The sequence below is a fragment of the Equus quagga genome, chromosome 10, assembly GCF_021613505.1.
Source record: "Equus quagga isolate Etosha38 chromosome 10, UCLA_HA_Equagga_1.0, whole genome shotgun sequence".
In the NCBI taxonomy this organism is placed as follows: Eukaryota; Metazoa; Chordata; class Mammalia; order Perissodactyla; family Equidae; genus Equus; species Equus quagga.
This window is the reverse complement of record NC_060276.1, coordinates 58,614,441-58,628,197: the sequence shown is the minus strand read 5'-3', so window position 1 is coordinate 58,628,197 and position 13,757 is coordinate 58,614,441. Positions and strand designations below refer to the sequence as shown.

The 13,757-nt window shown below is 34.9% G+C and overlaps 1 protein-coding gene across 7 annotated transcripts in view; it reads right to left on the bottom strand.

Annotated features, from left to right (window-relative positions):
- RPS6KA6 (ribosomal protein S6 kinase A6) overlaps positions 1 to 13,757 on the bottom strand; it is a 176,858-nt gene that overhangs the window by 74,679 nt on the left and 88,422 nt on the right. For all 7 annotated transcript variants that reach the window (XM_046673320.1, XM_046673325.1, XM_046673326.1 and 4 more), the window contains 3 exons: positions 9,522 to 9,638; positions 1,720 to 1,801; positions 987 to 1,067 (listed from right to left, as the gene is read on the bottom strand). In XM_046673320.1, the coding sequence (XP_046529276.1) occupies positions 987 to 1,067; positions 1,720 to 1,801; positions 9,522 to 9,638 (280 nt within the window). The remainder of the gene's footprint in view (positions 1 to 986; positions 1,068 to 1,719; positions 1,802 to 9,521; positions 9,639 to 13,757) is intronic.

The window sequence follows — 13,757 nt, the reverse complement described above, 5'->3', positions numbered from 1 at the left end:
TTGAGATCTCATTGTACTTTATGTCTCTCTTACACTACTTATTCCATTTTGATTTGTACAATTAATTTGTTTACATGTATGTGTTTCCTACTGGTTATAAATTTCTTGAGATCAGAGACTGACCTCTAGAGCCCACTGCATTTAATACAGTGTTTTGCACACAACTGGTGTTTACAGATTAATCTAATAACATCCTGGACATTCAAGGAAGGAGGTCTTTAGATACTACTTTCATTCCATTAGGGTAACGGGAGTGAAACAATAATGGGTGGGAATTTCTTGAGGGTTTTTTATAGAGACAATTGGGTACATATTTTAAGGCATTATTTGTCAAAGTTATCTAAGAATAAAATCAATAGCTACTACTTTTTTAAATCTCAAAAATTTTAAGTGACAATGTAGACCGTATGAGTGATTTATGATGTATATACCTTTGAATTCCCCATGGAAAGCCAAACTCTGCAATCTCATGCATACATTAAATTAGCAATGGAGCCATGATTCCAACTCAACTGTCTGACTCCCAATTCACCTTCTATTATACCTACTACTCACTAGTATTCCTCTCCCTCCAAATATAAGGAAGAATAACTCAAATAGATTAATAAAACTACACGGTCCTTTTCATTAGAACCAGGAAATAAGATTAATATGCTCATTATGAACATGTTCCAAAACAACAGAATATTTTGAATAAATTATGAAAGTAGTCTATAGACTGCGATCACTGGAGGTATAGCCCAATAGAGTACAGAAATACTACCAGACAAGTAATCAGAAGACACTATCTTGTTACCTTAGACAAGCTAACCAACAAATACAGGAAATACAACTATAAGCTAGATATTGATTCTTATTTCAGATAAATACATTTTACACAGTAGAATGCATTAAATCAGTTTGAAGTATTTATTTCTTGTTATATTATTGTCTGAAAGGAAAGCTTAATTAAGTAATTCCATAAATTTTAAAAAGAGATTACATACCATAGTGCAACTTAACAATAAATGGATGATTTACTTCCACCAGTATATCCCTCTCCATCTTTGTCCGAACTCTGTCTCGAACTAAAAGTTATAGAAGGGTAGAATATATTACTCTTGTATATAATTTCAGTAGAGATTCTATCAATAATTCTCCAAAAACATAAAAATATAAAATATAACATTATAAGTGTCTAAATTTGCAGTCTATATATTCCTAGACAGTAATTACCACATTCTCAGAAAGCCAGCAAATTCAGTTTAGACCTAGAGATGGGTTAAAGTGACATAAACTAATATTTGGCTAATATGCATTTATTATATGTTAGCCTCTAATTGCTCAAATGAATTTACTGATTAAAACTGAGCACAGTGTTATTGTTGTCACAGCCTAGAAGATGATGCGTATAAGTGTATGCAGGAGTTCGCACTTTCTCAATATGGAACAGAAAGAACAGAAAAAATTAAGAATCTTGAAATAAAAGAACATAGCTTAATAAAATAAGTTCACTTTGAATTAAATAAAACGTCACTGTTTTTACCAGGGTACACTCTCACTAAATTAGGCCATATGCCAATACCAAACCTAGAAATATCACTTACTGGCTAGAAAACTGTAACAATTACTAATGTTAAGAGGAGACTAAATCTACTCACCTTATACAAGCAATATACAGCATATTTCTTAAAACAAGCTTTACCAAATCCTACTTTAATAAGCTTTCTAATTTTCTACCTTTTAAAGAAGCTTTTTTTAACACCTTCATTGCATAGAGCTGCCCAGCATCAGGACCGGTCTTCTTTCTAACAAGAAAAACCTGATAGGAGAATTTAAAAAAAAAGTAAAATTTTCATTTCAAGCCGTTCTTGCTATACACACACAGTACCATACACATATGTCCTTGCATTTTCTCTAACTTTATAAAGATATACCTTTCCCTATAAATCATACTCTTAGTTAATATTTTCTCACTTTCATTCATTTATAGTAAATCACTCTTGTACATACTACCGTAGAAAAGAAAATTTTAAAAATAGATGATATGGTCATGGACTTTGAGGAGTTTGGGATGTAAGAGACCAATATGTAAGAGATAAATAACATAACAGAAGACAACTGGAGGGAAGGGAGCTCCTTTTAAGATCCAAGTTCCTTTCTGTTACCATAATAAAGGGCAAACAAACATGATGACCCTTGTTAATTTGATACCTTCATTTCTACTTCTTTATTGGTTCATTCTAGAAGTTACCAGGCATTTTATTTTCTAATAAGAAATCAGAGGCAATTCTTATCTGTCTGCCAGGTAAAAGAATCAAGATGGCAAATTATCCCAATAAACAAATGAAAGTTAAACCCTTTAAAGTTACTAAGGAAGCTTAAGTAATAATATTTCATATTTTCAAACTCAGATTATGACTCACTAAAACCTAAGTTCCTAAAAAGGCTCAGTTATAAAGATAAATATGAATAGATTGCAGTTTTATGAGTTATTTATTAGTTGAGGGCTGTTTCATTTTTAAAAATTAATTAGTAAAACTTGTTCACTGCCTCAACCTGCCATCCTCAACAAGCTCTATTCAAGTGTTGCTTAAATTAAAAATCTGATCAAGTTACTAACTTGTTCACATAAAATTCCACATGGGAGAGCTGTTGAGTCACTTTGATCTTGCCTCTTTCCCAAGGTATAGGTCAAAACCCTTTATTCCAGATCTTTTTATGTGATAGTTATATATCAGCCAACTGGGAGGGGTGTTTACTTCAAGGACCTCTGCTTTCTTCCACCCTGAAAGTAAAGCTCTGGATCAGACCTAAACTCAAGTTTAGAGTTTTCACAATCATCTAAGGTAGTGTTTCTCACACTTTCTGTGAAGGCAAACCAGTCTTTTCCCCTTTCCTCCAATCTGTAGACCACACTTTTTATAAAATATAATCAAAATGAATTATTTAGAAAAATGAAATCTAAATGTCATACATAATACAATCCCATTTGTTGCAGGGAAAGATTTGCCCTGAGCTACCATCTGTTGCCAATCTTCTTTTGTTTTTCCTCCCTAAAGTCCCAATGCATGGTTGTATATCCTACTTGTAAGTCCTTCTAGTTCGACGTGCACTGCCGCCACAGCATGGCTACTGACAGATGGGTAGTGTAGTTCCACACTCTGGAACTGAACCCAGGCTGCTGAAGCAGAGTGCCCCGAACCTTTAACTGCTAGATTATCAGGGCTGGCTCTACAATCCCTTTTTAAACTAATATATTGCACCCATAAAATTACTCTGTCAAATTCTATACAAATTTCTAAATGCTTACTCTCAGTGTCTCACAGTGAACCAGTAGCAAAGAGTTCATACCGTACTTGGTGTAATCAAGAAAATCCAAATAGTAACAAACGGTTGGTTTTCGCAACGTCAAACTATCTTTGGAGAAAAGAAGGGGTTGAACCAAATCATAAATTTTGCACATCACCATTACTTCTGTATCGAAAGAGTTAAATTAAAACTACTACCCTATGTAATTTGTTGTCTAAGATCTAGTTTGAACTCCAATAAGACTTCCCCAAACAACTTAGAACCCTAAGAAAGTGTGTGTCTTGCCACAGATTTCAGTGGATTCATTCCATCGAGTTACTTTTACTGGAAAGGATATTCCTAAAAGTCCGTAACTTTTCACTGATGAAAATGGTTAGGCATTTGAACATAGAGTGTCAAATTTAACATACCTATAGCCTACTCTCAGTGTCCTTTATAAAACAGAAGCATTAAAAAATAAAATTAGGGACCGGCCCAGTGGCGCAGCGGTTAAGTGTGCACGTTCCACTTCTCAGCGGCCCGGGTTTCACTGGTTCAGATCCCGGGTGCGGACATGGCACTGCTTGGCACACCATGCTGTGGTAGGAGTCCCACATATAAAGTAGAGGAAGATGGGCACAGACGTTAGCTCAGGGCCAGGCTTCCTCAGCAAAAAGAGGAGGACTGGCAGTAGTTAGCTCAGGGCTAATCTTCCTCAAAAAAAAAATTAAATTAAATTAATATCCTATAAATGAACAGTGCCAAATCAGGCTTTTTAATCACTGAAGAGTATCGTTTAACCTAGGTCAGACAGAGTACACACACAACTAGATTATCCTGGGGCTCTAAATGTCCAATAAAATCTATTGATCAAGCTAAAGAAGCTATGGACCCAGATGTATATTCTCTTATCCATTTTTTTCAAGTTTTCAGTTGGCAAACAAGCAGACTTGTACATATTTGTATAGCTAATTTAAGAGGCAGTCTTCATCAGTTTTTTAAACAGTAAATTAAATGACTTGCCACAACACGCACACAAAAAGCTTCAAAATTAAGCAAATGGTATTAACCCTAAGCACTAAAGTGTTCATTGGGTTTTAGTGATAAGGGCAAAGAAATGCAGATAACCAGTTTCCCTTTTCCTAATCAATATCATGTGACCCAAAATGATGACAACAAAGGAGTAATTTCATGAGTGATGACTCTACCACAAGAAGAACTAGCTTTATTATTCTCTTCCTGGAAAGCAGTTCTCAATCTTTTTGGTCTCAGGAATCCTTTACAAATTTAAAAATTATTGAAGACTCCAAAGTGCTTTTTGTTTTTGTGGGTTATATCTATTGATATTCACCATCGTAGAAATTAAAGTAGAAAAAATTAACTACATATCAATTCACTAAAAAACAAACCTGTTACACGTGAGCATAAATACTTTTATAAAGATAACTGTATTTTCTAAAACAAAAATATCTGGGCCCAGCTCTGTGGCCTAGTAGTTCAAGTTCCACACGCTCTGCTTCGGCAGCCTGGGTTCATGGGTTCAGATCCTGGGTATGGACCTACTCCACTCATCAGCCATGCTGTGGAGGCATCCCACATACAAAAAGTAGAGGAAGACTGGCACAGATGTTAGCTTAGGGCCAATCTTCCTCAAGTGAGAAAAAAGAGGAGGATTGGCAATGGATGGTAGCTCAGGGTGAATCTTCCTCACCAAAAAAATAATAATAATAATGAGAAGAGTGACATTGATTTATATTTTTGCAAATCTCTAATATCTGGCTTAACAGAAGACAGTTGGATTCTCATATCTGCTTCTACATTCAACCTGCTGCAAGTAAGTTGTTTTGCTTCAAGTACAGGAAGAAAATCAGGACTCACACAGATATGTATTTGGAAGAGGAAGGGGTATTTTTTCTTTTTCTGAGTGAGGAAGATCGGACCTGAGGAAACACCTATCGCCAATCTTCCCCTTTGTGCTTGAGGGAGATTGTCCTCGAGCTAACATCTATGCCAATCTTCCTCTATTTTGTATGTGGGATGCCACCACAGCATGGCTTAATGAGCCATGTGTAGGTCCACAGCATGTCTTGATGGTGCATAGGTCCACGCCCGGGATCCAAACCTGTGAATCCCGAGCTGCTGAAGCGGAATGTGCAAACTTAACCACTATGCCACTGGGCCAACCCCGACAAGTGGCAGTTTTTTAAAGGTTGGCTGCAATGAAGAATCTGAAACCATATCAATTAACTGTCCATATTCTGCTACACAATAAGCCACTAATCTACCTTACACTCTGAATGAATTTTGTACTCGTGTTTGATTTGATAATATCATGTGTTGGTCATCTCAAAAACATTGGTTCACTGAGTTACGCAGATCATCCAAATGTTGACAGTAGCAATCTCATCAGAAAAGTCTTTTGAGTATTAAGATGTCAAGCTCATGGTGGCATAAAAATTTTCCAAAATTTTAATTTTTCCTTCAAAGCTCAAATTTTATCATTGAGAAAAATAGTTGTTTTCCATAAAATTACAGGCTTACTCCATTCCTTTTTGAGAAAATATCTACCAAATAGCCAAGTTTAAGTAAACATAGTTTGTCAATCATTCTTTCAAGTAAAAATGGTGTTCCATGAAAAAGTGGCTATTTCAGTTCACAACTCAAAAAATCACACAAGTGCTCTGTCTTGAGACAATCACCCTCTTTTGGTATGCAGCTAAAGTTCTTCATGTGTTCTTCTCATTTCCTCACACAACATTAAAACGAAGTGTACTCAAGGGTTGAGATCTGATAAATTTAATCATTGTTAACACCTCATCAAAGACATTCTTAAGTAAAATTTGCATTTTTTTAAACAGCAAGTGTGTAGCAGTGAAGAATACAATAACTACTGATATAGTTTGGAGTCACTGCCTTGATTGGGCCAAGGTGCCAGAAGTTTTACAAATAGTATCTTGGTATTATTATGAAACAGTTTTTACCTTGAGGAACCCCTGAAAGCATCTTCTGGATGCCTAGGGCTAGACAGGCCACACTTTAAGAACCACTGTTCTAGAACATAGCCCTTAGTAGGGTTTAAAAGAATGGAGTATAGAGAACAATAAGAAGCAATCAAGGAAGAAAGAAAAAACTAGTACAGGCTTTCAGGAAGACACTTGCACAAACCAGTCATTTTTTCCCTAGCTCTTCTAAGACTCACTAGTATCCCAATATGACATCTAATAGAAGCCATCATTAACAGTGTAGCAAAGTAATTGTTTACTTGTTCATCACCTGATTTTGAGGTCTTATGGGTGAACTTTCCTAGCATAAGAAAATATCATCTCACTCTGCTTTCTTCCCATGATCAACTACAGAAGAAGTTGGGTGGCTTCAAACTACTGTATCTAAAAAGATATTAATCCTGACCAGAGAGGTTTCTTTTCAGTCACCCTAACCCAATTCTCAGAAACTGTCCAGAAGAGAAATGAGTTAGTTACTCCAACGTACTTTTCCTTGGTCATATGGACTTTTATACTTTCCATTAAGAAGTACTCAATAAATGTTTGTTGAAGTGAACTGAAAGATCTCACGGCTTTAACCCTGCCTAAAAAGAAAGGACCAAGCACAAAAAATTTTAAGATGTAAATATATATTTTTAAAACTATCTCTTGGTAGTTAATCAATTACTTAAGAGGGCACGGATCTAATATTTTCAAAAATTCATTTCTAAGTCCTATAGTTAAAGGCTTTACTATCACAAAAGCAAAAAAAAAAGTTATAATTCACGAATTTTATGTATGCTTTGTGTAAATATGACTGGGCATGTGAAAAATAAGGAAAGTTAGTCTATTTCAAACATATTTTAATGTATTTTATTTGACTGTGTTTTAAAATAATTAATGTGAGTTTTTTGGTACACTACATTTCAATCGATACATTAATAACATTATACTTCGTGTGCTTAAATACAGAATTTTATATGCATCTTTCATGATGATAATGCATGCTTCTTTAAAGTACAATTTGACAACTGACTTTAGTATGGTTTTTCCCCTATTAAATAGACTATAAAGATATTTAATGTCACAAGGATTTATATAAGCTAAAACTCCATTTATTGCATTTTAATAATGGAACTTTTGTAGAAAAACTTAAATAAGACTGCAGCCCAAAGTTTCTTGGAATTGCTCCTACACTTATCTGATTCACAGCCTTGGCCAAATTCCTGAACAGGTTCAGTATATAACAAGTCACACCCACACAATGCCTACGCAAATGATGTAATACTGACAAGCAAGTATGTTCACATCCTAGGAAGAAAATAAAATAAACCATCTTCTTAATAATTCTTTGGTTGATGAACTCCATCAAGATCACTATTCTGTATTTTAGTATTAGGAATTTTAAAAAAGCTTCTGTAATAGTCTTGTTAAACCAAAGATCCTGCACAGACAAAGCTGAGTATTCCCTGAATTTAAGGACTACATTGAGAACTTTTCAGCATGTTGCTATATTTAATGTGAAGACGTTATTGAAGACATTTCATTATGTCATACTGTGTTCTCTGTATGAAGTCCCATGAGAAAAATTTCTCTGGTCTGCTTGATGTGTTTCTACCTTAAAGATATTGTCAATAATCATACAAGTAAATATATCAGTTTCTTTATAATGGCTGCCAGAAAATTTAAGTCTTCATTTTTGTCCTACTTCTAGAAGACTCATAGGTCTTTATGCCATGCGTTTGTGAAGAAAAGAATGCATTCCTGGCTTCATCTAATCTTTCCTGTTCTAATTTTTCTGATTTCATTATCTTCTCCACTTATTTTTAAATTTTATTTTATTTAGCATTCATCTATGAAAGCCTTAAATCCTTTCTGGAACAAAGCTGGATATAAATAAACACATATATGAATAAATATGGACATCAAATGACAAAAAAATACTTTTAGCGGCTTGAAATGTTTGCCTGGTGAGATTTTATTAAAGTCAATATGTATATATTTGGGATATAAAAGTACATCACTGTTCCTCTAAAATTAACATCATAAAAATATAATGAAAAATAGATGAAGAATATTGTTCTAAAAGAACTTTTAGGAACTTTAAAAAATAAAGGTGTGCAGAATGCACATGCCTACTCTACAGGTCAGTTCTATAAATACCTCCCAACACAATCTATTAAAAGCTCTTCTAGTTTTACTGTCCCTGGAACAACTATTCAAGTCCTATCTCCCTGTCTTCATATATCTCCTGTACCAACTCACTGCCAAAACATAATCCACCCTAGTCTGTCATTTTTGTCCTGAAAGTGTTTCCCTATATTTTAAATATCATATTCTATACAGCATAAATATCAGGCTACTTTAAGACCATTAACATCTATTTTATATTCACCAATACTGCTTTTACAACTGCTGTACACACACTGGGTGTTCAATAAATGTCTTTCTTATAAAATGTTTCAGAGCATAATAAATAATCACTGTTCAATTGACTTATTTTCCCCTTTGAAACTAAATCTTGGCCACCTGAAATTAGTAGTTTCTCCTTATGTTTCTCCCCTTAAATTGTTGCTGCTTTCCTAAAGCAATAATTTTCATGTGCTAGATGTTACACATACAAAAGTCAGGAACCAGACCTATATACTTCTTCTCCAAGAATCATATGCCATTAAGCACTTAATAAACAGTTTTAATAGTAAGTGTTAGAGTTAATCTTACTCAATCTTGCTTTCTCCCTTGAAATTTAAGCCCCTTGGAGGCAGGAGTTTCACATAACCAATACGTCACCCAATACCTACCCTTGCTGTACTTTATCCACATACTGCTTTAACAGATAATAGATGAATCCATGCATTCATACATGAATTGATACATACATTTTGACTTCTGTGATAGAGGTAAGGAATATAGATGCAATCACCAGGAGAGAGCAAGCTGTGATCATGCCAGCATGTGAACAGGGAAACAAGGAAGACCTGTTTTACAAAACTCAAACTACCCTGATTTAGGCAGCAAATAAACAGCATGCTGTATTTTGTCCTAGAGAAGTCAATGAGCTCAGGGGATTGGAAAATCTTGATTATTATAGAGCAGTATAAAGAAATGAGACTAAAAGTACAACAGAAATAAAAGGAGTAAAATTAGAGAGTTACCTTTGTGTCTATCCTTTGACAAGTTTAGAAATGGCACATTTATCAGATTTCTATGTGTACACTTTATTGCTAAATGTTTAGAAGAGAAACAAATGTAGAAAAAAGCATTCATTACCTTTCCAAAGGATCCCTGACCAAGAACCTTGAGTAAGTCAAACTGTGCAGGATCTGCTTTCTCATATCCTTCCTTAACATGGTGAGTAATAGGGATTTCTTTAACAACTCCTTCATCCTGTGAAAAGAAATCCAAATAGTCAAATCCAGATGCAACATCTTAGGATTAGCTCCATTTAGAACCAAATATCATACAGAAATTATTTAATAGCCAACTCCTTCAACATAGCACAGAGTTTTACAGGCTACCAGTATCCCCATTTCCCTGTTTTCTAACACACAGAGATACACCACCACAATCGTCCCTATTATATAAATTCATGTAAATAGAAGCATATAAAATCTTTGCTTCAGCATTCCCTTCCAACTAGCTAGCAACTAAAGAAAAACATCAATAACTAAATGTCCTAAGACTCTAACAGGAGTGTGACTTATGAGGTGGATGCAGAGAAAGTCAAGAGATAGATAAAACTTTGTAAATTATAGGGTATGGCAAAAAAACGTGAACCTCAAGAGTTCTTTTAAATACCATTTCATTATACCTTTTTAAGAAGTCACTGATATATAAATATTTTAAATGTCCAACTAGCTACATAATTGAAAACGAAACTGGTATTGACAGACAAAATCTGCAAAGCCCAAACAAATGCTTCCAGGCCATGACTCTACTTTTATTGAAACTTTGTATATAAATTATAAACCAGATTTCCTACCACCTGGGTCAGGCAGAAAGGTAGCCACTCAGGAAGCGTTCCTACTCCTTGATGTAGGACTCTACTCAGCTGTGAAGACTACACTCAAGTAAGCTGTAATTCTAGACTCTACAGAAGCACAGTAGCTAGGATGTAAAAAACCTGAGATGTATTACATATCACAAAATAACAAGAGTTGAGATATATTATCCAACTTTCTGACTGTAATAGAGGAGAAAACTGGGACTTACAGAGATAAAGTTCACATGACTAGTTAATCAAAATGTGTAGAGGTCTTGGTAGCTTTCCATTATACCATATTAATACTTGTCTGGATGGCAAGAATGTTCTCAACCAATAATCAGTGGTGACTGGTCAAAGTGGGCAAGAAAACAGTCCCAAGAACGCCAGGCATCATGGCAACTAAAACAACTTCCACGCTACATTAGGTAGTCAGACATTCACTCTCTCAAGAGAAGTATCTAAGCAGAGAAATTTTAGCTTTAGGTATTAGCAATCACTCATCAGAAATGAAGAATCAGCTCTGAAAGTTTCTCCATGGATGTTCTTATATATCAAAATAGCATTTCACCAGATCCTTTTAAGTAGCTATGACAATTAGCTTCCCCTTTTGAAGGGGTCTTTTCTTAAAAAGTCAAGAACCTTTGTGAATGCAAATACACACGCTTTGTAGCTGACATTTTGGAAATATATTAAAGTATGGTGTATCTGCATGCACCTTTGCATAATATGTATACCAAAAGCAACATCAGATTGTATACTGTTATTAATATGGTTAACTGAGTTTTCACCACACATTATGAATATAGTACTGGTCTTTAAAGCATAGAATATAACAAAAACATACTTATTGAAGGTTTTCTCCAGTGGAAGGAATTCTGATAGAAGAGTCAACAGATTAAGTTTTGCTCCTAGCTCTGCCATGCCTCAGCTAAGCAGCCTGGGCCAAATCACAAACCACTACACTTCAGTGTTCTCACATGACAAACAGGTTATGTTAGATGGGTCTTTAAGATCCCCTCCAAGTCTCTCATTCTATATTGAACACAATACAGTATCTTTATATTTAAGAAGGCACTTCAGTTTCTGCCATGTTTAAGATCATCATTATAAACATGGGTCATAATGACATCAATTTTTTAAAAATGTTCAGAGGTAGGAAACAACTGTACTCTATTCTAGTTAGTTACACTGAACCTAAGCAAGTCTTTCAAATGAAAATGTCTGCCCAATGCCTCTTCTTCTCTTAATTAAAATCCATATATGCCCATCCTTTAAAAATGCTATATGTCTTTCAATTTTCAGCAGCATTACCCTAAAAATTTTCCAACAATAAAATGCTACTAGATTAGAAAAGACCACTTTTTCTAGTAGACAGCCACCATAGAATACTGTTACACTGTGTCCTAACAACTTATTACCTTGTCTTTCTCTCTCACTACACTGTCAGCTTCCTGAATGGAGGTGTTATCACATTCATCTCTGCATTTCTAATGCTTGGCACAGTACTTGTTTGACTTTATGGAAGCAGATAGCCAATTTCGTAAGAAAAGAATAAGGGAGAGCTTATTTTTAAAAAGAAAGATAAATTTGAAAGGTAAAATTAACCAATTAGAAACCTCAAAATTACTTTTGAATATCTTTTAAAAACACAGAAAAACATGTATCCAGAATTTATTTTTTAAAATATATACAGGAAATAGGGAAACAGGAGATTCATTCTGGATAATGAAATTTTGTCAATTTTGAATAGAACTGACTTTGTGATGACAATATTTCTAAATTTAATAAAAGAAGTATTTTTTTTCCTTAGAGTGTGAGGAATAAAATGAACATTTTCCAGATGATTCATGGTCAATATTTTTATTACACTGTGTTGTACTCAAAACAAATGAAGGGCACAATGCTCCCAGTATCTGTAGTTTAAAAAAAATGCTGATATTAACTTACTCATTGGCCATCTGCCTTTTCTAATAAAGACATATGTTCCTAGGCAAACAGCTACTACGCATTATTAAATTATAGCTAGTTTTCCTTTAAGTAGACAGTAGTTTATAATGCCCTAGCTGCAAATAAAAATCCCTTGAATAAATATTTATTCAATATACATGTTTGGTTCCCACCCTCAAAGACTATGGTTCAGTAGAACTAGAGTGGGGTTCAGGCATGTGCATTTTTTAAAACCTCTCCAGATGATTCTAATACATGGTCGGAATTGAAAACACTATTTAGGTACTTCTAAGACATACAGATTTATAAATATAGACATATATGCACACAAATACACACATATACATACACATACACACATGGTTACTTATTACAGAAATATTATATCATTTGTATGCCACTAGCTCTTTTTTACTGTCAAATTATCTGATACTCTGCTGTGTTATCACTTCCAATATTCGTCTTTCTTATTTCATCTGCCCCCCGCCCCATTCTTGTCTATTGCCTAACATTTCTCAGCCTCCTCAGTGCTATTTTTATTGATATTCACTACTAAAAATTTTTTTTGTCATCTGCAACTAGGCTTCCTTTCTCCACCTGGCTTTCTTCTGTTTCTGCACCATTCTAAAAGCTTGAGAGTGGCAGCAGTCTAGCTGGAAATAAGGTAGTAATGAATTTATAAGTAACTCATTTCTTTTTTCCTAAAAGTGAATTATCTTTGAAAAAAATTTCCCTACCCTGGGGCCGGCCCCATGGCGCAGTGGTTAAGCACGCACATTCTGCGTCGGTGGCCAAGGGTTCGCTGGTTTGGATCCCGGGTGCAGACTTACACACCACTTGTCAAGCCATGCTGCGGCAGGTGTCCCACACATAAAGTGGAGGAAGATGGGCACGGATGTTACCTCAAGGCCAGTCTTCCTCAGCACAAAGGGGAGGATTGACGGCAGATGTTAGCTCAGGGCTAACTTTCCTCAAAGAAAAAAGTTTCCTTATCCTGGTATAATAAAGTTTTAATATATTACCTTATCTTCCCATCTATACACTCTTTTCTCTTTAATTATTCATTTACTCAAAAAATCAACAAGAATCATGAAGTACATGTTATGTTATCAGACATTGTGCTATACGCTGGGGATACAGAGATAAAATGTGGACTTGAGGATAGCAAATTTTGTCAGAAATATCATATCCCTTAAGGAAACAAAGAGGTATACAATATATGTTATGGGATGAATTGTGTCCCCTCAAAATTCATATGCTGAAGTCCTAACCCCTAGTACCTCAGAATGTGGCTATTTGGAGATAGGGTCTTTAAAGGTAATTAAGGTAAATGAGGTCATTAGCGTGGGCCCTAATCCAATATGACTGGTGTTCTTAAAAGAAGATTAGGAGGCAGAAACACACAGAGGCAAAACAATGTGAAGGCGCAGGGAGAAGACAGCTATCTACAAGCAAATGAGAGAGGCCTCAGAAGAAACAAAACCTGCCAAGATCTTGATCTAGGACTTCCAGCCTCTAGAATTGTGAGAAAATGAATTTGTTGTTTAAGTCACTCAGTCTGTGGTACTTACTTA